The sequence below is a fragment of the Cavia porcellus genome, unplaced genomic scaffold, assembly GCF_034190915.1.
Source record: "Cavia porcellus strain 051 isolate PalLab524CR breed Dunkin Hartley unplaced genomic scaffold, mCavPor4.1 scaffold_23, whole genome shotgun sequence".
NCBI lineage: Eukaryota > Metazoa > Chordata > Mammalia > Rodentia > Caviidae > Cavia > Cavia porcellus.
In genome coordinates, this window is record NW_026947506.1 from 52,428,333 (window position 1) to 52,453,684 (window position 25,352).

The 25,352-nt window shown below is 46.2% G+C and overlaps 1 protein-coding gene across 1 annotated transcript; it reads left to right on the top strand.

The window, feature by feature from the left end:
- The first annotated feature begins 1,359 nt into the window (after positions 1–1,359).
- Positions 1,360–23,821, top strand: Sun3 (Sad1 and UNC84 domain containing 3). Its single transcript, XM_063233687.1, has 10 exons — positions 1,360–1,615; positions 2,886–2,950; positions 7,790–7,893; positions 14,152–14,192; positions 15,745–15,931; positions 17,026–17,110; positions 19,247–19,362; positions 20,493–20,660; positions 22,956–23,048; positions 23,571–23,821. Exons 1-10 carry the CDS (start codon positions 1,572–1,574, stop codon positions 23,688–23,690), a joined length of 1,023 nt encoding a protein of 340 aa, XP_063089757.1. The 5' UTR covers positions 1,360–1,571; the 3' UTR covers positions 23,691–23,821.
- The last annotated feature ends 1,531 nt before the right edge of the window (positions 23,822–25,352 follow it).

Here is a 25,352-nt window from a genome sequence, read left to right on the forward strand (position 1 = left end):
CTGCTGGCCTGTGCCTGGCTTCTCAGAAAGGCACTGCCCAGCCTGGGCCTCCCCTGGAGTCTCCTGCCTGTCACCTACACCCCAGGTCTCCACAGAGGCTGTGTCTCTGTGGTGTTATGGAGGGGGACCTAAACAGGGGTCTCCTCTCCTGCCAACCTGCTGCTTACCACTCCAAAGTTTCATATTTTAAAACAGAGGTAAGTAAGAATCCAGTAAATGCTGAAAGCAAAATAGCTGTCACTCCAGAATGCTATACCCCGAGCAAAGTGGCTTACTCTTCCACCTGGAAACCCCATTTCGAGGTGCATGCCCGAAAAAACCCATGATGTCCGTACAAGAGCAAGCACAGAGCACGATTGGTATTGATGGAAAGAGAAAAAATGTAAGCGTACATCTGTGGGAAAATGGGTAAATGAATTAAGATGCATATGTAATAAACTATGGAGCAGGTAAAACTAGTGATTGGCTTGATGTATCTCAAGACAGATATCATTAGCTGGGCATGATGACACACATCTATAATCCTGCTGCGTGAAAAGTTGAATCAACAGTAGCTAGGAGCTCAGGAGAAGAAAGGACACTTTGTGGACACTAACAGTGTCTGAGGTGAGGCTTGCAGAAAGCTTTCGTTTTGATAAGTTGAACAGGAGTTCTGAGAAGAAGATAAGCTTCTATTGAAGGCCAGGATCTTTTGTGATGTACACAACAGGGTTATCACTGACTGTCAACAGCACAGTCACAGAAATTTCAGCTGGGTGACAAATCATACAATCTAGCTCAGTTTGGTGACAGACAACAAAATGGCTGCAGTCAGGTCAGGATTTCTGCCTCAGCCTTAGCCTTCTGGGGAGGCTGAAGCAGAAGGGACAAGTTTGAGCCCATCCTGGGCAACTTAGCAGCTTAGCAAGATCTTGCTTCAAAATAAAAAGTGAAAAAAGGCTGGGGATGTAGCTCAGTGCAGAAGCCCTGGGTTCAGACGTCAGTGCCTCAGACCTTAGACCTCAAACCTCAGATTATAAATCTTAAAGCATGAACAATATATTATGGAACATATGGATTTAAAATACACAAGACTGGATGAAGTACTTCAGTCCTTCTGGTGGCAGTCACTTGCGGGGGGAAGGAGCGGTGTGAGAAGGGGGATATGCCAGTCTTTTCCACTGGATTTCTGGTGTCCAGCTGTGCCCCAGCATAGGGACCTGGCTGGTAAATAGCAGGGTTAACCCTGGGGTGCAGAAAGGTGGCATGTGGCACCACTGGCTGGGCGTGGTGGCTGCCTGCCATCATGGGGTGTCACAGAGGTGATGTAACAAAGGAACCCCCCCCCCGCCTCTTCAGAATGTGCTGGGCCTTCCCCCTTGAAGGAGAACCCCCGAGAAGCAAGGAGACGGAAAGCAAAGCAGTGTGCCTAGCTCTGAGTTTCCCGTCAGCCAGGAAAGGGCGAGAGGATGGCACCCGGCATCCCGTGAGCTCCTGGCTGCCTGGGTCGGGCAGTGAGCAGGAAAGGGAAGCTGAGGCAGGGTGCACGGCCCTTCCCAAGTTGCTCAGAAGCCCCCAGCAGCAGCACCAGCATGCCCCTCTTATCACCAGCATACCGCAACCCTGATGCCAATGGGTATGTGACTGCGGGCTGGTTTCCGTGAGGTCTCGCGTATTCTGTCCTGCGTGTCATTGGGCCCTGTGTGTCTGGAAAAGAACATCCCAGGCAGACTGACCCACTGTGCCAGCAGTAGTCAGATGGGTGGGGATCAGTACGGGGAAAGGGGAGCTGTGTGCTATGGATGACTGCTTTTTCCACCATAAGACTGGCTGACTAGTGTCAAGGGGCGCACAGAGCTCCACGGTGACCTTAGGACTCAAGACACAGAGAAACATCTGTGACACCCTGCGGTGGCCGTGGACCCAGAGCCTGACGGGGCACACACATTTCAAGTGACTAGCTGCACTTCCTCTAGTACCCTTTCCTCTGGCAGGTCTGGGCCAAGACGACAGGCAAGCCCTGTCCTCTTGGATGGACCAAATATGCTGCCTGCTAGGAAAACAAACTCTGGAAATACTGAGGTGACCATCCCGGGAGCAACAGTGAAGCATGTGCCAAGAAATAAAGCTGTCACAAAAATTAGAGGACAGGGGCTGGAGATTTAGCTCAGTGGCATAAGTACCTGCCTTGCAAGTGCACAGTCACGAGTTTGATCCCTGGTACCCATAAAAAATAGAAAAAAAAAATTAGAGGACGACTACAGACTCCCTGCTGCCCTAAGCATGGCATTTGAAAACTGCAGTAATAAAGCAAGCCTGCTTCCCCGGCAAAACCCACAGGCTCCCTGAAGGCACAGAATGAGTTTTGTTTTGCAGACCAGAGCCTGACAGCTAGGATTTTGAGTTTTAAAAAAACTTGAATTAACCTTTGGTAAATATGATAATTTTCATATGTGGGCCCCCAGGGAGGCCATCACTAATCTCAGAATAACTTAACTTCTGCCACCTGCATATGCTCAATAATATTTGAAGGGTGATTATTTCAAGAAAGTACTTCCTTTGACATACAAGGGATGATTCAGAAATGTGGTATGTGTTTAAATTCAAGAATGTATTTCAGGGAAAGGCACAATGCTACAAACCCACCTCAAAATGCTCCCCTTGTTTTGAACACATCCCATTCCTCAGGTCACTTTCTGAAGCATCAGGGCTTCATTACATTCTGCAAACACAAACTCACAACAATAAGAATTAAAAAATAAAATCAGGATCTTTTTTCCTGCAAGAAAAAATAAGAATAAATAGACCTGTAGGCTTGCATGTAGTGGGTGGCTTAAAGTCCAAGTTAAAGGTTAATAGTAATGGATTACTTGGTTAAATACTTTTTTGTTGGCTATTCTTTTTAGGTTAACTCAGTCGTTGTGGAAGATTACCCTAAGTATAATATTTCTATCGACTTTCCTACTTATTGGTAAGTCTGATCAACAATGCTTCTTAAAGCTATGTTTGTGTGATGTGAGAGAGCTCAATGGAATGGTTCCTATTTGTCAGTACCACAGAAAATAACAGGGTCAGTGATAGGGTTTTGAAGTGATATGATTTAAATGTGTTACCAATGACACAGATCCCAAAAAAATTACCCCTTCCCGTGAAGCTCGTACTTTCTCACTGAGCCAGTATCACGATGCCTGGCACAAGGAAAACGTCTCTTAAATACATTTTCAAATTTGAGGTAGAGGGCTGGGGATTTAGCTCAGCAGCATAAGCGCCTGCCTTGCAAGCAGGCAGTTGTGAGTTTGATCCCTGGTACTGATAAAAAAGAAATAAATTTGAGGTAGGGAGTTCTAAGGAAAAGCAGGGTCCTTGGAACTGTCCTGGCTCAGCACCCACCGAAGCACACCCTGGGCACTCCAGTTTCTAGCAAAACCACACACCTCTCAACTCGTTCTGTTTCCTGGCCATGGTTTGTCCATCTCTGTTGACCTTGGAATTGGTACATTCCTTGGCCTTTCCCACCTCACTGCCTCCGCTGCTCTGACATCCCTGTGGCCGAAACATCCTCATCGTGGTACCCAGGCCAGTGGGTGGTGATACTAGCCTGCCTTTCCCAGCCTCTGCCCCAGGGCTTGGTCAGAGCACACAGCTCAGGCAGCAGAACTGCTTGTGTTCAAGATGTTTCTCATTCTGGCACCTGTGTGTCAGTTTTACATTACTGTGACGAAATACCTGAGATAATCAGCTTACACGTGTTAAGAAGTTTCAGTTTGCAGTCATTGGTCCCTTAATTTGGAGCTTGTGAAGGTGTATCATGGTGGGAGTGTGGCTGTGGAAGGGAAAGGGAGAGACAGCAGGAGCCTGGGGCTCTGATGTCCCATTCCAAGGTGTACTCCAAGGATCTGAATTCCTCCCACTGGCACCACCCCTCAAGGGTCCAAGCTACTACCGATGGACCCTGGGGAATCATTTCCTGATTCCTAGTGGCATTTTTTAAGCACATTTATTAACTTGAAGAGCAAAGTAGAAGAGACAGTAGGAAACAGATTTTTCAGATGGAGAGGGGATCTAAGGGAGAGAGAAGCAGGGGGAAGGGTAAGTAAAGAGAAGCGAGATGTGGGGTGTACGCACACCAGCTCCCCATGGTGCATGTATGTGTTATAGATCACAAACATGAACTCATAAAACTCTGTATAGACGTTACACATTTGTGTCATTCAGCAGGATGTAAACTGCTACTTTGTGTTTCCTAGTGTTGAGCTGGCAACAAATGTGCCAGGTCCTTCGGGGACACCCCTGGAGGGAGCGACACACGATCTCAGTGGAAGTAAACAGGACTCTGCTTCTTTCTTCACCAAGTTGAAACTCACACCCTATAAAACACACCTTTCCCAGCCCATCATCAGCAGTGTTCAGCCTGCTCACAGAGCCATGGAACCATTTCCTCTCCAGGGTTCCACGACAGTTTTCATCACTGCCAGAGGAGGCAGGCTCCTTGGACCTGGCAGGCCCCAGAGTGCACCCTGTCTCCCTTCTCGTACCCATCCGGGATCTCACACCACGTGGCCTGCCTTGTCTGCTTGGTTTGGCCTGGCTTCGGGTTTCAAAGATTGATCCGCGTTGTACATTCATTTGTTTTTTGGCTGAGGGATATTCTAAGGTGTGAACACTGGATTTTGGTCCTGTATTTATCCACCGATGGACATGTGGACCCACATTCCCTCTTTTTGGTTTTGTGGAAAGCAGCGCTAAAGGCACGCGTGCCAGTATTTGCTGGAATTCCTGCCTTTGGTCCTCCTGAGCACTAACGCAGTAGCAGTTCCAGGAGGAAACTGCCAAGCCAGGTCCGGGTAGCTGTACTACTGTGTGTTGCCATCAGCAGCTTCCCCACCTCTCTGGTTCGGCAGCACTAATGGTGCAGACAACATTTTACAAGCTCACGGCTCCTTTGCCCCCACTCCTAGGGGACACAGCTACTATTTCTCTCACTCACTGTTTGACTGTGTTGTTTGTTCCTTTGCTGTTGAATTGTAAGAGGCTTCTCAGACACATAATTCAAAACTATTTTGTTTCACTCTGGACATGGTTTTTCCCGTTTTCTCTTAATGTCCTTGATACACAAAAGTGTATCATTTCATGGATGCTCTGTGAAAGAATCTATTATAAAGTCATACAATTCTCTGCCTGTAGTCTTTTTTTTTTTTTTGTACCGGGGATCAAACCCACAACCTTGCATTTGCCAGGCAGGTGCATATGCCACTGAGCTAAATCTCCTCTGTTAGTAGTCTTAGGTCACTGATCTATTTTCAGTTCTTTTTTTTTTTTTTTTGCCAGGTGCAAGGTAAGGGCTCGATTTGTTCTGGTTCTGAGTATGGATATCCAGTTGTCCGAGCACCATTTGCTCAAAAGATGATTTCCCCCACAGGAGCCTTCAAACAGTCCTGACAGCCTTGCCAAAAGTTCAGTTGGCCAGAGTTGTCTGAACTCTGGGCTTCTAATTCTACCCCATTGGTCCATGTGTCTGTTATTACCATAGCATCGCATGGTTGTGATTTTGATTGGAATTCCTTTGAATCTGTGCTCTTTCTTGTCATCTTAACAAAAAGAAGTCTTCTAGCTCATAAATGTGGATTATTCAATTGTTTCTTAGATTTTTTTTCAATACTGGGGTTTAAACCTAGGACCTTCACTTTGAGCGACACTGCAGTGCTTGCTTTTAAATTTTGAGATGTGCTCTTCCTAAGTTTCTGAGTTGCCCAAGCTAAGAGCAAACTTATTATGCCCCTGCCTCAGACTCTCAGAGTGCTAGAATTCCCAATATGCACCATCATGCCTCGCAGTCTATTTATATAGTTTTTATTTAATTTCTTAAAGTTTTCAGTCTGAGTTCTACAGGGAGCCTTTCATAAGCAGCACATAGTCAAATCATGTGTTTAGTCTACTCTGCCGGTCTCCTCTTTTTGTTTGAGAGAATAAGCCCAATTGCATTTAATTACTTTTAAAGAGAGTCTACTTCTGCTGCTTCCCCATATTCTTCCTATCTTGTACTTTTTGGTGTTTATTTCCACCACCACTACCTCCTTTTGTGCTTAACTGATTTGTTGCCCTTTTAATTGCCTTTTTTCCTTTCTGGTTCCACGGAACCTGTAAGTGACATCTTCAGCTTATAAAAAAAGTTTGACTTGATACCAGCTTAGTTTTAAGCTGTGTCTTAGTCACTTTCTTGTCACTGGGACGAAATGCCTAATACCCACAACTGAAAGAAAATTTATTTTGATTCCCATTTTCAGCCCCTGGCCAACTGACTCCAAGGCTAAAATGGCCCGGTGGAAGGGCCTGGCAGAAGAGAGGTGCTCACCTCATGGGGCCCCCGGAAGCAGCGACAGAGGGAGGAGTCAGGGAGGGAGATGGACTCTTCCAGGCCCCGCCCCCAGTGACGCCTCTAACCAGGCCTCACCTTGCAGCACAGTCAGCGCTGAACTTCTTGGGATTAATCAGCTGATGAGGCCACACCCAGTCTCCTCCCAAAAGACGCACTTCTCAACACGTGAGACCTGTGGAGGGGCCTTCTAGATCTAAACCACACTAGTAAGACACTAAGCTCCTCTACATCTCTGCCCCTTTTATATTTTTGTCAGTAATTACACCATTACATATTGCATACTCATTAACATACATTTATAATTATTTTTGTGTATTTGTCTTTTGAATCATATAGGAAGTAAAAAAAAGGAGTTAGCAATTAAAAATACAATAATACCTGGTTTTCTGCTTAGTTATATTGTTTCTTCAGTTGGAGAACTTACTTTTTTAGAGCATTGAGTTAATCTTTTGGATACCTTTACTTCAGCCTGACGACCTTCCTTTAACGTTTGTTTATAAAGCAAGTCTAGTGGTAATGACTCTCTCAGGTTGTGTTTATTTGGAAATATCTTAATATTCTTTTGTTCCTTTGGAAGGTCAGTTTTTGTTTTTGTTGTTTTGTTTTTGGTACTGGAGATCTAACTCACGACCTTGTGCTTGCCAGGCAGGCATTTACACTGCTGAGCTAAATCCTTGGTCCTAGAAAGTTAGTTTTGCTGGAATAAAATTCTTTGTTTTCTCTTTTGGTACTTTCAATTGTCAATTTCATTTTTTTTTTCTTCCAGCGCTTTAAATACGTCATCCCATTGCTTTCTGGCTATTGAGGTTTCTGTTGAAAGTATAAAGGACAGGATGACTGAGAGTCCTTTGTTCATGACAAAGCATTTCCTCTTTACTGTGTTCATGTTTCTCGGTCATTTGTGTATGATTATAACATGGTACAATATGAATATGGGTATCTTTGTTCCATTGGGAGTTTATTGGGTTTCTTATAGATTTGAGCTTTTCACCAAATTCAGAAAGTTTAAACTGCATTGTTTCCAGTGTTCTTTGTCCCTTTCTCTCTCCTCCCTCCACCAGGTACTGCCACCGTGCCCCTCGTGGGCCTCGGCGTGGTCTTCCACGGCTCTCTGACGCTCTGTGCGCTTTCATTTATTTTTTCTCTCTGCTCCTCAGATTTAAAAATATCAGTAGTCCTGTGTTTCAATTTACTGATTCTTTCTTCCATCACCTCAAATCTGCTGCCCAGCCGAGTTTCAGATGCCAAAATAAGGGATCCTGTCTGTGGTTTTCTGCTCTGCTCTTTCCAGAGACCTGCAGCGTTATCTCCCAGGGACTGGGAAGGATCTGTCTTACTCCTCCATCCTTACAGAGTCACTATTAACACAGGTAAAGATTTATAAAGCTTTCCAAATATGCTCTTTAATCAGAGTTGTTCTCGTTTCTTTGACAGGACACCGAAATCATCAGTGGCTTAAAGAAACAGCGATGCCTCAGAAATACGAACAATTATATGCTATGTTTGCAGAATATGGTACAAGGCTGTATCATTACCAGGTAACCTTTTATTAAGCTATCCCTGCCTCTCTTGTTCGTTTAAAGTTTAAGATGCCACAAGGTGAATCCAGCTTCCTGTGTGTGATCTTTGCTTTGTATGAGAATATCTAACAGAATTGGCACAGGAGATGGAGTTCTTTGAGGAGCTGTTACAGATAAGAAGCCCTAACCATTCTCCAAGGCCTCTAACCTGTGCAGGCTCCCCACACAAAGCTGCAGCACAGGAGGGATGAGGAGTTGTCTTCCTTGACCCCCTTCCTGACATCCCGGTCTGTACAATGCTCCTCTCTGGCCTGGTAGGCTTCCCCCGAGACTGGCCATTGAACGTTGTCCTTCTGGTCCATCGAACCCCACGTCCCTTCCCCTGGTTGCATAGTGAATCTCATCTATGCACAGATCTCAAAAGCTCAAGGGAAGAAGGGAACAGAGTGCCGGCAGCCGAGTCATCATTGCTGTGTGAGAAGAAGGGACAGACAGAGGGACCGGCCTTTAGCATGCAGCAGTTCCATTCGCCCAGTGGATGACCTGGGACCTGGCTGACCAGGAACCTGCCTCACGCCTTTTTCCTATGTGTCCCAGCCCACCTGCAATTCTTTCATTCCTGTGCATCTTGCCACAAGGAGGCTGCACATCTGTGTCCCCATCGGCAGCCCAGGCCACTGGAGAGCACGCCTCTGGAGGCCATAGGTTGATGCCTGGAATTACTCCAAGTCTTGAAGACCCAGCTTAGTGTGCCTTATACTGAGAATCCAGGACCCCCAGGTCCCGGAGAAGACGCCCACAGGGGAGGTAATCGTGAGATGACCCCTATACCGCTAGGGTCCACGCATCAAAGACCAGGACCCAGACCCTTGGCAGCTGGGGCCTGACAGGCAGGCCATCCCCAGGAAGACAGAGACCAGCATGCTGGGTGGACAGTGGTAGCTCTGATTCCTGCCTGGCTGGCTGTCATCCACCCCTCATGGTAATGGCTGTGTCAGCTTGGCTAAGCCATGGTGCCTAGATGTTTGGTTAAGTACCATTGTAGATGTTGGTTTAAAATTTTTTTTTTCGTCTTTTTCCTTTTCATCAGTAACGGGGATCAAACTCACAACTGCCTGCTTGCAAGGCAGGTGCTTATGCCGCTGAGCTAAATCTCCAGCCCCCCAATTTTTTTTTTTTTTTCTTATGAGAGACAGGGTAGCCAAGGCTGGCCTTGAACTCATGGTGATCCTTTCTCAGTCTTCCCAGTGAGAATGCAGGAGGACACCACCTTGCCCGGCCTGATTAACCTTTTCGATATGATTAACCTTTAAATCAATAGACTTTAAATAAAGGACATTGGGCCCCACAGTTTGAGTGGGCCTCATCTGTTCAGCTGGAAGTCTTATGCGCTCCCTCAAGGAAGAATAATTCTCCGTCTCTGTGGCCTCAGACTTGAGCTACACCATCGACTCCTCCCTGGATTTTCAGATCTGACCCTTTCCAATTTCCCAGCCCCACCATTACCTCCCTTTCTCCCTCCCTCTGCTGCCCTCGAATACCCCATTATGCACATGGATTTCTGGCAGTTCTTATCAGAGCCTGGGCACGGGCAAGCCCTCTGCCCACATGTTCCACCCTAGATCTCAGCAAGGCGGGCCTGCTCAGACACTCAGCCCAGCTCAAATCCTTCTCCAGAGCGGCCTGGGCCTGCTGAGACCCCTTGTGATGATGTCTGGAGACAGGGACTCCCACATGTCACCTCTGTCTTCTTACCTCAGATGCTCACTGGTTTACTGTGACTCTTCCTGTCATCTTCCCCCCTACTAAAATAAAATGGGTAGTGAGCTGGCTCAGATCCTAAAATCGTCCCCAAGTGCAGGGACACTCAGTAAGTAGCTACATGAATAAAAAAATGAGTGAATGAATGATTTTATTGTTCTCTACCCAAATTCAAGAATCATCCTCTTCCATCTCTTAATTTCAGATCGATCAGCAGACTCTGGGATGGTTTTTTCCTTTCAAAGATGCCAGAGGCTGTGCCTTGGGATGGTTTTCTTTGTGAGACTGAGGTTGAGCTATGGGCCTGTCTTACCACTGTGACTCTAGTTTTTGCACAGACGAAGAGCTCTGTCAGGAACACCAGGGACCCATCATGCCTTACAGCTCTGTGCAGGACCTTCCCAGAGCCCAAGCCACGTGCAGTGGATGCTGCCTGTGGATTATATTTGTTCATTTACCTAACGGTAGATCCCTTGCTTTATATATCGGTTTATGACAGGACTTCCTCAATTGTAGTTATTCCATAACTATAATTACATACCCCATAAATACTTCTTCCTGAACAATTTAATTCGTCTTTAATCTTTTGTATTATTATAACCATCCTTGTGGCTAAATCCATTCACTCATCCTTGACTGTTTACTTAGGACCCATGTACTAGAAGAAGGATAAAGAAGTTGTGATTTTTAGAGGATCTTTTTATATTGAACTTAAGGACTTGATAAGCTTTTCTCCAAGTTAGATATTCCTCTCCATCTCCCACCACGGAGAACAGGAAAATAAGAAACCCCATACACCCTTTCTCCTCACAAAGACCATTTAATGAAAGCATCACCAAGTTCATCGGTAGCCTAGCAGCTAGGTGGGGGCATTGAGGCCAGCAGTTCAGGTTGCCCAGCTGCAAGCGGAAATGCACGCCCGGAGCTCACTACGCCCGTGCCTGCCATCTGCTCCCTGCCATTTGCTGAGGACAAACCCTGGTGCAACCGCAGACACAACATCACCAGGAGCAGGTCAAGGCCACGATGCACATGGCTGGCTCTGCGTTTAACTGGTTTATACCAGAAACCCCATATTAAGGATAAATGTCATTTTGGGGGGTACAGCAAGTATTGTGACTTACACGGATGAAAATCAGATGTCTTCAGGAGTGTGCTTGAGAAAATTTTTTAAGAGCCTGGTTGCCAAATTTGTCCCAGCTCAATTCCTGGTGCCAAGGGACAAGGTTCCAAGGAATGAAATATGGTGCCACTGTGGACATTATTTAAGGAGGTGGAAGGAGCTGTGGCTGTGGCTGCACCCAGCTGCTCCCCTCAGCTCGGTCCTCCCTCAGGAGGATTTGACAAAGCCCTGCTGTACCTGCTGGCCTCGCAGGAGAGCACAGACAGGGCCAGTAACCTGGTCCATCTGCAGCGTCTGGGGAACGCTTTGTATCCCGGGAGGCTGCATGGCCTGGTGCACTGGTGTCTGATGCTCAGGAGGACTGGGCCTGTCCGGAGCTGACAGCCCAAGGGGCTGCGTGCAAAGGGGCTCCTAGATCAATACTGACTCACCAGTTGCAGTGTCCCTGAGGGACTGTGACCTACCTGACACAGAGCAGCTTCTGCAAGCCTTTCCTTCTCCTCTCTCTCCCCTTTTCCCCTCCCCTCTCCCTCCTCCTCTCTTCTTCCTCTTCCTCTAACCAGAGCCTTAGGCCTGCTAGGCGTGTGCACTATTCTTGAGCTACATCCTCAGTCTTGCATCTCTGTGATACTTTGGTGTCTTTTTTCTTTTCTTTTTTACTTCTTTTGTTTTTGTTTTTGGTCTTTTTCAGACAGGGTCTCACAATGCAGTTCAAGCTGGCCTTGCACTCACTTTGTAGCCAAGACTGGCCTTGATCTCACAAGGATCCTCCTGCCTCAGCCTCCCACCGGCCATTTTTCTTTTGTTTTGCAGTGTGGATGCTATGAAGTTAGAACATTCCTCACCCTTCTTCCCCACCCAAACTGGTTGCTGTAATGCTCAGAAACAAATTCACAGCTCATAGCTAATGGCATCTCAGAATTTAAAGCACATGTATGTTCCAGTCCCATGCATTTAACATTCTCACTTCTCCAATGCTCATTTTTTTTTCTTCACTTACCTCTCTTTGTCCTCTAGATAGATGGGCAGGTGGGTGGATAGGTAGATGGATGGATGGATGAACAGAGGGACAGATAGATAGATGGATGGATGATTTCTATAGTAGAACAAGCCAGAAATACTTTGGGATGCAAAATAAAATTTTTTTAATATCAGTACCCACGATCGAACTCACGACTGAGTGCTTGCAAGGTAGGCGCTTATGCCGCCAAGCTAAATCCCCAGTTCCTGAAATAAAAATGTTTTAAAATTACAGATGGGCCAGTGATATAGCTCCGTGCCATGGCGTCTGCCTGCCAAGTGCGAGGTTCTGAGTTCGAATACCAAACAGAAATTTTTACTATTCAAAGAACTTCCAAATTCATGTATCACCAAATCCAGGAATGTTTTCAAATACCATTCTTTCAAAGCCACAACAGAAAAAAGAAATAGACTGGAAACTCTGCCCTTACTGACAAGCAGCTCACTCCAACTGAAACTACAACAGGAGAAAATAGAGTCTGTATCCAGCAGCCTAAGCTCCCAAATCCACATCTCTGTCACGGGGAAGAGTTGAGGACAGCACAAGAAATTAAGTTGCTCAGCTGAAGACAAAAAAAAAGCAAAACAATTTGTCCTCTGTCCCCCGCTGCGTTGCATTCTGATGCCATCATCACACACCTGTGTTCTCAGCACTGTATCTGAGCGTAGTAAGCTGCCCACCGCAGATTCTTTGCAAGAGAAAAGCGGATTAACCAGAGGAGGGAACTTTCCAGGTTAACCGGACTCCGGAAGGAGGAGCTCAAACACAGGAGGCAACACTGCCCCCAAGCGGCTCCCCCGAGCCAGTGTCACCGTGGAGAATTGAAAGGTGACCTTCCCAAGCTGCATCCTGACTCCAAGGACCTGGGGATGTGACCTTTGCAGATGCAATTAAGCATCCTGAGATGACCAGGCAAATCCTAAACCAAAGGCAGGAGTCCTCACAGAAGAAAATGAGGAGTGAGAGGAAGAAGCAGAGATAAGGGACCAGCTATGTATCAAGGAAGCCAGGCAGAGAACTGCCATCTCCCGGGGCCTTCAGAAGGCAGGGTCACCGTGGACCCCTCGGCCCCCAACTTCTGGCCTGCAGAGCTGAGGGCAGCGTGTGGTGTTTCCAGGCCCCCCACGTGCAGCCCCAGGAACCCACATAGATGCTCCAGGTTCTCTCTTGTGCTCCAGAAATGTAAGCAGTGTCCCGTGAGGGAAGAGTGCTAGCGCCTGGGTGCCCTCCGCACACAGGAGGGATTTGGGGCTGGTGGCTCAAGGCAAGCGCTGGCCTGACTCAGACCCAGCCTGTGCCTCCTTGGTGTTCCTGCGCCCTGACCAGCACCCTCTCCTGCACCCAGCCAGGTAGATGGCAGTGACCCAGGTTGGAAGTGGACATGTCTGGGCCAGTCCCCTGTGGGCGTTGCTGACCACCAATCCTGGGGTCCTGGGGCCAGGGGATGACATCCTGTTCTCTCTCCTCTCCTCTGACCTCTGTCCGCTCTGTTTGGGGTCCCACATACTCAGGACCCCTCTGCTCCCCTTTGCTCCCAGTAATAACACTGACTCTAGATGTCAGAGCAGGTGCTAAATCTGTGTGTGTGTGTTGGGGGGGGGATACATGTGTGTGAGAGCATGTGGGTGTGTGCAAGAGCATACAAGTGTGTGGTGTGTGCATATGCAAGTGTGTGACCACGCATGACCACATGCAAGGCTGATGGCAGGCTGAGGGGACGGGGTACAGGGCTTCAGGAAGTTGGGAGCAGGAGGCAGGCTGACACCCAGCGGAGGGTCCAAGGGGCAGGGACCCCGAAGGTGGGAAGCACAGCTAGGCCACTCCCTACTTGCAGTGCTGGCTCCCCACCACCCACACCCATGTCCTGGGTCCTGTCTGCTTAGTGACACCTCCGCAGAGGTAACATCCATCCGGTGTGTCCAGAAGAGTGACTTTTTCAGCTCCTTTCTGCCCCCTCCCTGGCTCAGCGGCCACCTGTGCAAACAGGAGCCTTTGTCAGCTGGGGCTGAAGCCCACTGCCTCCTGATAGTGCTAGGAGTCCAGCTCTGCCCTAGAACAGGGCTCAGCCTCTCCTCCAGTGTCCCTGCTGTTCCCGGAGACCACCTGGATGCCCGCCTTCCCTCCAGCCCTCTGGCTCTGTACTATCACCCCTCCTGACCCCAGAAGCAGGAAACCTTGTCTCCCGGCAGAGCGCCGGGTGCTCTGGTGAGCACTGGACGCCAGGCCAAGGAAACTGCCAGCAAGGGGTGCACTGCCGGGCCCAGCCACCTTCTCCAGTGTCCAGCCAGGGTCCAGGGGTGACCTACGAGGAGGAGGAGGCCCTCAAGGACAGGCAGGATTCAGAGTGACTGATCTCTGTCTTTCTCTCCAGGCCAGATTTCGCAAGCCCAGGGAACAGCTAGAACTTCTCAAGTGAGTGAGATTCCTGCCGCCCTCGGGTGGGTCCCACAGGCTGGGAGGATTTTGTAGAATTTAAAACTGAAATCTGTTCTCCATGTTACTCCTCGGGCCTCACCTTTACACACAGGCAAGGGCACTTTCCCCAGGCATTTCCTGTTGGCCACCAACATCTGTGTATCTTCATTTTTTTCCTCCTCTTTTTGTGGTACTGAGTGAACCTAAGATTTCCACACTAACCCACATCCCCAGTTCTTCCTTATTTTTTATTTTGAGACAGGATATTGCTAAATCACTTAACCAAGCCCAGGCTGGGCTTGAACTTGGCATCCTCCTGCCTCAGCCTCCCAGAGTGCTATAAATACAGGTATACACCACAACTGGTGGTTTTCTTCCTCCTCCTCCTCCTCCTCCTCCTCCTCCTCCTCCTCCTCCTTTTTTTGAGACAGGGTCTCGCTATGCAGGTCAGACTGGCCTTGCGCTCACTTCATAGCTCACTTTATAGCCCAGGCTGGTCTCAAACTTGCAACAATCCTCCTGCTTCAGCCTCCTGAGTGCTGGGATTACAGGCATGCGCCCCCAATGGTGATTTTTTTTTCTTTAGAGTAAGCACATATACTTTTTAATCAAAATAATAATAGTTTTATTACTTTAGGAAGTTACTGGCCCTTTTATATATTTCTACTCCTAGGGATTATTCTTTAAGGAAATACACATTCGATTTACTCTCAGTATTAACCATGATCATAAAGAAATGTGAAATAACCATTTTTGGGCCAAAGTTTAAATACAATAGAGTCTATCCATGTACTAATGGAGTTATGAAGCTATCAAAATCACTCCAAAATGTATTTCATTTTCAGAGTGGTCTAGGACACACCATCACAAATATGATCCTATTTCATTACTGGCTTTTTACATGAAATAAAAACTATTAGATCACACTGAAATTTAATAGTGTTGATTTCTTTGAAATGTTTATGTTTTCTCGGCTTTAAAGATATACTGTTTTACAACTTACGGGGAGAAGCTAGACAAGTAGGGCTTATTTTTTTTCAACACAGGGAAATGCCTGCCTGTTTAACATTTTCTTATGCTCTCTATCAGTAATTCTTAACCCACAGAGTAGTACACTGAATTTTTGGAAGGTGAAATCTCGCGCATGTAGAATGTAATGCCCTAAAAAGTTAGCTGGTCCCCGGCTGGGCCCAGAGTCTTTCCCTCAACACCAGGCCAGTGTCCTGTGTTGCACTTGGAATGCAAGCTGTCCCCATTAGGGGAAGTGTGACATTCAGAACTTAAGACCCACAGATGTGAGGTCACCCAGCAGAGCGACAAGGAGGGCAGAGCTAGCCAGGCACTGGGCCACCACTGAAGGTGTCACCTGTGGACCTGGTGACCTGTGACGCTTGACACCCACAGAACCCTGCTCCTCCCCAGAGAATAGGTCCCTTCCACAGCACCCAGCCGCCCTCCAGGAGGGAGAGTGGAGCGCAGCCCCGGCTCCCAGTGGACAGAGCAGAGTCCCCCCACTGGGCCCGCTGACCTCGAGCTTGTCTGCATGCAGGAAGGAGAGCCAGACCCTGGAGAACAATTTCCGAGAGATACTGGTTCTGACGGAGCAGATTGCCACGCTGAAGGCACTGCTTAGGGACATGCAGGACGGCACGTTTGCTGAGGGGGGCAGTGGCCCCAGGGACAGTGGCCTCAGGGATGTCACACGGGACCAGGACAACGCCGAGGTGCCAGACGAGGCAAGGCGGGCTGGGGGGCGGCAGGCGTGGGTGCTAGGCACAGTGCTCCTGGGTGCTGGTCCCCGTCGGTGGGAGCTCTTGGTGCCCCTGACACTGGGCCATGACTTAAGCAAGCTCTTGTCCCTTGAGCAGGGCAGGCTGATCAATGTTGGTCACAAAAGCCAGGCTGTCACAGTGACATCTCCTCCCCACCCAGTAAACCCCGGTTCTGCTTCACTGCCCGGTAAAAATCAAAGACAAAGACCACTGCGAACCTCCAAGTATCTATCTACCCCTGAGATTGCTAGGGGTTCCTAATCACCCATCCCCTTCACATCAAGTGCCTTGGGGCTCACGGGCACCTGGGTCAGGCAAAACAGTGAGAAAAATCCTTGAGCTAAATGCCGTGTAGGGGCGCACACCTCTAATCCCAGCACTCTGGGAGGCTGCGGCTGGAGGGTGACAAGCTTGAGGCCAGCCTGGGCAACTTACCAAATCAGCGAGACCCTGTCTCAGAATTTATGGGGATGTAGCACAGGACAAAGGCCCTGGGTTTAACTGTCAATGGCAAAAAAAAGAAAGAAAGAAAAAACCAAGCAGTGAGCACGACTTCACCCCTCCCTCGTGCAGCCACCATCACGGCGACCCTGCACCCTGCGCAGGTCTGCAGGCCAAAATGCACAGAAATCTCACACTGACCACCCATGGCCCTCAAGGCCTGCCTCTACCTGGTCGCTGTTCCCTGACAGCTCACACTCGTCACCCCACTTGGGAAGCTCGCACCCTGCAGAGTCCCTGGATAATTCGAGCAGATGAAAAACTGCAGAGATAAGCAGTCCTGTGGTTTCATATGCTGCCAAGTTTCTCAAATAACTGGAGGTTGCTCTAGTTAAACACACAGCAAAACTGCAGGGAGCGAGGGGTGCCATGGCCAGGGCTTCGGAGGGACCTCATAAGGCCTGGAGAGCCCCTGAACCTGGCTTAGAAATCTGCTCGGAAGGCCTCAGTCCCCATTAGTTTGCAGATTAGGGGAAGTCTAGGCCTTTGCTTTGTGAGCTGTCAAAACGCAAGGGTTGGTAGAGATTGACAGAAAACTGTGCTTGCCATTGGTACAGGAAATGTTCCAGCTGGTGCATTACGTGCTTAAAAGGTTGAGAGAGGACCAGGTGCAGATGGCTGATTATGCCCTGAAGTCGGCTGGTGAGTTTGTATAGAAAACGCAAAAAGATGAGTATGGAAAGGAAAGGATGGCGCTCACCTGTCATCCTAGCACTCGAGAGGCTGAGGCAGGAGGATCGTTGTAAGTTTGAGCCCAGCCTGGGCTACAAAGTGAGCTCAAGAACAACCTGAACTGCACATCGAGACTCATACTTCCTTAAATTTCTTTATCTTTCTGGTAATCTTGGAGGGAGAAAAGTAGTAAGTCTCAATAACAAGGAACAAATTAGAAGTGGTTGTCCTCGAGTGCTTTCCAAAGGTGACTCTTGGTGCACACACTGCAATTTAGCAAATGTCTGAAAGAACCCTAAGGAGGCTAAGGTGACAGCCAGAGCCTGGGGAAGGTATAAAATCTTATATACCAATCACAGACTCGAAGGCCTACGCGTCAGAGTGAACTAAATGTATTATTCATGACTAAACAGCAGTCTTTAAGGCCTCATGTAAAAAGTCATTTTAAGAATCAAGTAATGTTCTCAATATTTTCCATTTAAAAGTAAGCCTTAAGAGCTTGGGCTGTAAATCTTGCACCTTAACCATCTCTGATGGGAAATTTACATTTATTAGGGAAGATGAATATATAGTTAAAATCTTCCTTGTGGGAAAAAAAAATGAAACTCTTAGGTTAGGGAAGTAACTAGCAGTTAGGGTTAGCCCTAACTACAACCACAGGAAACAACCTATTCCCTAGATGGGCAGCCATGTTCAAAATGGCCGCCACTATGAGGAAGGAACATCCAGTGCAGATGGATTTGTGGAGGCAGCACTGTGATTGCCTAGGCCCAAAGCAGGGGATTTTGGGAAATGTAGGGAACTGTTCATTGCTATGGGCTTCTTTGGGGGCTAATTAACTATTCTAAAGTTGCAGTACACTTTTGATGAGTTAGATGTCTGAATTATTTAAAAAGTCGATTTAACAAAACTGAATGAATAAAAAAGTTAATATGTTTAAAGTATTTAAAAACTTCATAATGAAGCTGGGCGTGGTGGCTCATGCCTGTAATCCCAGTGCTCGGGAGGCTAAGGCAGGAGGATTGTTGCAAGTTTGAGACCAGTCTGGGCGACAAAGTGAGCTCAAGGCCCGCCTGAACTGCATAGTGAGACCCTGTCTCAAAAAGACAAAAAATAAAATAAAAGCCTCATAATGCAGTATTTCGGGACAAGCTTCCATGGGGGTTATGTCTCCACATTAGTATGTGAAAAATTATTTCCTGTCCAATCAATTGAGCAGGAGTTTTAACTGGGTAAGCAGATAATACCAGTCTCGAAAAATAAGTATGTTTCATAGAGGTATTGTGTAAAAGAAAGAATGCTTCATTAAATTTGAATTTTAGATGAATAGCAAATAATTTTCCTAGGATACTATGTCCTAATTATTGCATGAGACTGGACTATTACTAAAAAGTTAGTCTTTATTTATCTAACATTAAATTTACAGGAGAGCCTAAAGACTAAATTTTTAGCAAGCCTGTGTTCAGATTTACTATTTCAGGCAATCTTACAGAAAGTTCTGGAAATCAAATTTTGGTCAAGTACATATGCTTTTAATATTATATTGCATTACTCAAATGAAATTTGAGGAAGTGGTTACTACTGGGGTATAAAACACATTTTCTTTCTAAAATAATCTGAAGGGATATTAATTATAAATATATTTTATATTTATTTGATTAAAATCATAGTTCAGTAAGTTGTTATCAATGTAACTTGTAGGTCATTCATGACATTTGGTTCACTGTCTGTTTTTAAGTGAACAGGGATGCAGGAAATCTTCTTTATCACATGAGCTGTGAAAATATAGAGTACCATATGTATTTTTTGATAATAATCTGTATACTATTTCCAGCTCCAAATTAATTGTTGCAGAATTCGAATTTTTATCACAATATCGATTTATGAAATTTGGTAAAATTGTGCAAGGCCCACAAGACCTGCTCAATATGACAGAATTTCTGTGGAAATGAATAGTCATCTTTTCCCTCTGATTCCGCGACTATGAATTTTGCCTCGTTTATAATTTTCCAAGCAATAATTTTTCCAAAGACAGCATTAAAACCCAATTGATATATATTGAGCTGTGTGTGTTTTTTAAATTTTAAAAAGTGTTTTATATTGTAGGGGCCTCCATTGTTGAATCTGAAACCTCGGAAAGTTACATAAATAATAAGACAAAACTCTATTGGCATGGGATAGGGTTCCTGAATCATGAAATGCCTCCAGATATCATTCTTCAGGTAAAGAATGAAATTAACTCATGTCTATTTTATGGTTTCATTATTATCTATCAGAAAATATTAATGCTTAAAATGCAGGTACTATAAGAGCATCCAAATATGAAATACTCTTGTATTTTTGTAGTCATTACACCATGTGGATTATTTCTTATTTGATGACCAGTAAACGGTGATTGGTTATTCTATCATTACTTACTCTTTAAAGATCTGTTTCTCAGAACATACACATCCCACACCTTCCATTTACACTGCTTCTGTGTCCTCCCTTATAGACTCAAAACTTCAGTCATTCTGCAGACACTGGAAGTGCTGTTCCTTTAAGAGCCAGTACTGTGTTAAGTGCTACTCAGGACATACGGTTTCATTAAGCCAATTATAGCAAGAACAATTTCCAGATAAGATTTCAACAGAACCTTTGGGTTCAGTGCCAAAGGAAGTGGGAAACACAACAGTAGAACACTTCTTAACTAACGTTGATGAATGTGAAATTGGTATGAATTTAGAAGTCACCATAGGGACAAACCCACACTCCTGTATCAGGTTGTACTCATAGTTTAGACCTGGAAAATGGAAGGGCTTGCTTTTCCTCCACCATCATTGTCAGCTCACACACCACCAGAACCATCCTCTCTATTGCCATCGCCATCACCATGGTTACCACCACCCAGCATAATCAGCACCACCACCACCACCATTATCACAACCATCTCATCACTCCCTCTACCATCACTTCCGCCGAGGCTATGATCACCGCCATGACTGTCACCATCACCACCACCATCACCATCGTCATTACCATCACCATTACCATCATGGTCCTCAGCAGCACCAACAGCCTCACCACCACACATATCCTCCAGCTGCACCTAGCAGCTCGGGGTCCGCTTCAAGCCATGAAGGAAAGCAGTGCTCACAGGATAAAGGTCTCCAGCTGACAGAGGCACAAAGCACTCTGGCAGATCAAAGCTAGGGTTATCATGGACACACTTCCTGTGTCGTAATGGTTCCAGAATACTGCCTGTATCTTGTAGGCACAGACAGCCCTGCCAGCAGTAGTGATTAGCTGACTAGTGTTCTGACAGTGGATTTGCAAAATCACGCGAGAGATTCATTCAGTCTTTTCTTTCCAGCCAGATGTCCACCCTGGAAAGTGCTGGGCCTTTCCGGGTTCCCAGGGCCATATCCTAATCAGGCTTGCCCGGAAGATCATCCCAATGTCTGTCACCATGGAGCACATCTCAGAGAAGGTGTCACCATCGGGAAACATCTCCAGTGCACCCAAGGAGTTTTCTGTCCATGTGAGACACTGTCTGAGTCGGGCACTCAGAGGGGTGGTGACAGGTGGTGGCCAGTGCTGGGAGCTGGGCCCTCCTAGTCCTCCACCACATGGCTACTTGCTTTCTTGGCCTTTGCTGTCATCTACATAGTGAAAGGGTTAGATGGCGGGGCTTCTGGCATTTAATTTTATTGTTTGCTTTTGTCAAAGTTTTATACACACAACACAAATGCTCAATATTCCTTGAGGTTTTAATGGAACAGAGGATCCTGTCTCCTGTCCCTCTGTCCCCATTGTCCCAGCACTTCCTCCAGAGACAGCTTTAGCTGCACGTTTAATATTTGCCTGCGTATTTGCTTTCACCATTATTGCTTCAGTGTTGGTGGAGACGCCCTCAGTGGCAATGAAGATGAGTTCCCTTCCGTGCCCCCCCCCCCCATATTCCTAATACCGTGGTAGCTTTTTCCAAAACCAGGCTACGGAGAGAATTTATGTAGCATTCTCTCACCCACATGAAGCGCACTGTTCAGGGCTCTGTGCATTTATCCCACCATCAGTTTGAGAATTTTTTATCAGTACCGGGGATCGAACTCACTACTGCACGCTTGCAAGGCAGGCACTTATGCTGCTGAGCTAAATCCCCAGCCCCCAGTTTTAGAACTTTTAATGTCTAGCACAAAAAGAACCCCAAGCCCCTTAGCCGTCACTCTTATTCGCCCATTGCACCCCAGCAGCTAGCAACCCCCAATCTACTTTGGCTCCACAAATATTACCCCGTTCTGCACTTTTTTTTTTTTTTTTTTTTTTTTTTTGGGCACTGGGGATCGAACTCACGACCTCGCGCTTATCAGACAGGTGCTTATGCCGCTGAGCTACATCCCTGGCCCTTGTTCTGCATGTTTTATATAAATAAAATCATCACGTGTGGCCTGCTATGCATGGACAGATCTTTTCAGTTAGTGTCATATTTTCCAAATTCACCCATACTGGAGCAAGCGTTAGTAGCTGTGTTTGTTTTTCTGTTATGAATAGATTAGCTTGTACATTTGCGTGCAATTTTTGCATAGGCTCATTTGTGTAGAGTTCTTTGGTGGAGTTATTGTGTAGCTATTTCCAGCTTCCTGCCTATTATGAATGATGGTGCTGTGAACATTTGTCCGCAAGTTTTTGTGTAGACTTGGGTTTTTAGTTCCTGGGGTTAAACACCTGAGCTCAGACTTGCTGGGCCTCATGCTAAACTATGCTTCCCATGTCAAAGGAGCTAGGAGCTTTATCTTCTTTCTGTTTCAATCATATTCAGCACTTCTGTGGTGAATGTGAACAGTATTGTTCCTAGTTGAGCCATAGGGTATATTTGAATATTATTTTTAATGTAATTTTTGAAGTTTTGGAAAATAGTTGCTTTTTTTATTTAATTTGCTCAGTTTTACTATATTTTTCACACTAAAACATTCCCAGTCTTTTCATCAAAAGTGTAAATAGTCTCACCTATGTCTCTTCTATCTTTTCCTATCTTTCCCTATAATCTTTCTTTCCACATTCCTGTCACTTACTGTCTACCTATCTTCTCTCTATATATTATCTATTTTTCTTGTATCTTCCTAGCACCCATTTATTACGTGTCTCTGTTATCATCCGTCTGCTTACTTACCCAGCTAGCTAGTTATCATCCACCTGGTTAACCAGCTGACTAGACATCACCTGTCCCCTTGGTCCTATGACCAGTCCTCAGTCTCACTAACCCCCAAAGTTCATGTCTTTGTGGTGTACTGGCCAGCCCTGGCTCTAGCACAGCCCTGGCTCCTGGTGGGCACACAGTATCATGTGAGCCACAACTATATCCATTTATATTTTGTTACAATTTTTTTATTATTGTACCAATTTTATTATTGATATAATTTTTTTTTGTACCAGGAATTGAACCTATGACCTCATGCTCGCCAGGCAGGCACTTATGCCACTGAGCTAAATCCCTGGCCCTTATTGAGACATACATATTGATCACATTCACCCCAGAGGATTTGCACCTGTGCATGAAGCATCTTGGTGCCTCTTTCCTCCCCCCCCCACCCCCTCCCCTCCCTTCAACATCCATTATTTTTTTTTTTTTTTTTGAGATGGGGTCTCGCTATGCAGTTCAGGCTGGCCTTGAGCTCACTTTGTAGCCCAGGCTGGTCTCGAACTTGCAACGATCCTCCCACCTCAGCCTTCCAGGTGCTGGGATTACAGGTATGAGCCACCATGCCCAGCTGACATCCATTTATTTTAAGTGAAAATTTACATATCACAATCTTGTTACCTGTTGGTTTCCTTACAGGGTCTTATGAAAAGATGTGAAGGAGAAGAAGTTTTCCTAGGTCGGTTCATCTATAACAAGACAGAAGCCACCGTCCAGACATTTGACCTACAGGTAATGAGCGCCCCCGGAACTGGTAAGATGTGATCAGCTCCCTCGCTGGGGCGATTTCAACCTCATGAGGAGCTGGGGAGGGAGAATCTGGGGAGGTTCCATACACACACTATACCATCCTGGACCCAGCATCTAAGGACTTGGCTATCAATGGGGGCCCTGGAAGTAATTCCTGCAGACACCAAGATGAGCACGAGTGTTAGAATTGAACATATCATCCAAGTGTAACATTTAATTGCCTTTCCTACACACTTGGGCTCACCCATTTGGACTCACAGTTGGTTTCATAGATTGCTCTCCTGTAGCATGGTGACCATGGTGGAGAGCAGCACCAGGGCATCTAGACCACTACTCTGTCTTCCCCACCACCGTGTTCCTGCTGGTAGTGCACTCACTCATCCTGTAGACAGGTGTCTGGAAAAGCCTGTGTTAGAGGAAGTTATGAAGTAAGATTCACTATCCACATTCACTATAATTCTCTGAGATGGATTCATTATCACTTGTTTCTTTTCTTCTTTTCAGCATGAAATTTCTGAATCCTTATTATGTGTGAGACTGAAAATCCTTAGCAACTGGGGACACCCACAGTATACCTGTCTGTATCGGTTCAGGGTCCACGGCATCCCCAGCGACCACACCTAAAGGAACCGGGCCAAACACAGTGGCCATTCGTCCAGCACACTGTAAGATTCCTAGTCCTAGACTAGACTGCGCCCCTAGGAATGGAAAATGGGGAGTGGAGAGAAACCTCAAAGTGGTTCCTATTTGCCAGTAAAAAGTAACCAATTTTACTAATAAAAATATGAAAGTAAATCCAACCTTCTTGCAGTTTGCTTTTTAAGGATGCAATCATGTGGTTAAAGCACTGAGAAGTAATTTTGTCCCTAGAAGAAGATGGTTTTATTTATTCAACCTTCATTCTCATAATAGCACCTGTACCTTCATTTCTGCATCCTTCAGTTTCATGGATCTTAGTCACTTTCTTCATCTCTGAGCATAATACCTAATACCCACAACTTAGAGGAGGAGAGGGTTATTTTGGCACACGGTTTCAGACCATGTTTGGAAGGCTTAAGCACAGAAGCAGCATCGCTGCTCACATCATGGTGGCCTGGAAGCAGAGTGAAGGGAGGAGTCAGGAAAGACCTTTTAGGTCATGCCCCCTAATGATCCACCTCTTCTGACCAGGCCCCACCTCCTACCAGCAGGTCAGCTGCAGGGGTCCCATGACCCAGCTGTCCCACAAGCCCTGTCTCCAAGAGCTGTTTGGAGGAAAGATCCCAGACCCAAACCATACCACTAGGTAAGGATGTCAACTGTCACCACTGCTGTTGACGGTAGTTTGTTGACACTGTGAATGCACACAGAGATAATTTTTCAATAATTCCTTTTAAGCAAATGTATTTAGAGTATATGCCTTAATTCTATCCACATAACCAATCATGAAATACCTTGTACTTCCTGCTTGTAAGTTGTATTTAAACTGAACCCCAAACTGCCTCAGTGCTGATGATTTGGAACTGAGATTCCCATCAGCCCACTAGCATAGTAAACAGTTGCCTTCTAGATTCCTTGGTGCAGAGTCTTCCATTTGGTTTGATAACAGTTTTTCTGTAACACTCATAGCAAGGGACATTGCTTTGGTTGCAGGGTGACCCTGCATTTTCTGCATTGGACTTGGAATCTGGCTATGTAGAGGTCAGGGTAATTCTCACCGTCCCTCCTCCCCAGGGAAATATCAGACATGAATTAACACTTCTGAGGCTGTGCTGCTTCTAGATTTTCACAGAACTGTGATATCCATGTGCTCTGTTCCTTCAGACTAACACTAATCCTGAGGCCTGCAGCTCAGTCAAGCAGATTGCAGTGATGATAAGAGAAAGGTGGTGTTGGAAGAGCTGAGTAATTACACACATCTTTCGGTGTGACCGAAGATTTTTTCCATTGGTGAGAAGTGTTAGTAGATGTAAAATGAGTGAATTAAATGTTTGCAATTTATCTATCACTGTTGTTATTTCAGAACTGGTGTGAAACACTGCCATGCAATATTTGAAAGTTTTTCTAATCTCTTTATTTGACCTTGCATTTTCCCTTCAGGTTAGAAGACTTCTGGAGACAGACATCCTTTCCATTGGGTTTTCATTGCCTACTTAAGTTTCTTGAACTGTTTTTATGACAACATATCTGCTATGATTCATATCTAGATATCCCCTAAAGCTGCATATACACTTACAGGTGGAACTTTCAGGAAGTGATTGGATCACCAAAATGTGACACCCCTCGGTGGGCTGGAGCACTGATGAG

Bases quoted from the DNA above. Each gene is read 5' to 3' on its own strand.
- Sun3 (XM_063233687.1), top strand. From the start codon at position 1,572: ATGCCCCTCTTATCACCAGCATACCGCAACCCTGATGCCAATGG. The intron at 7,894-14,151 runs GTAACCTTTTAT...CTTTCTCTCCAG, and splicing joins CAAGGCTGTATCATTACCAG to GCCAGATTTCGCAAGCCCAG. The intron at 17,111-19,246 runs GTGAGTTTGTAT...TTTATATTGTAG, and splicing joins TTATGCCCTGAAGTCGGCTG to GGGCCTCCATTGTTGAATCT.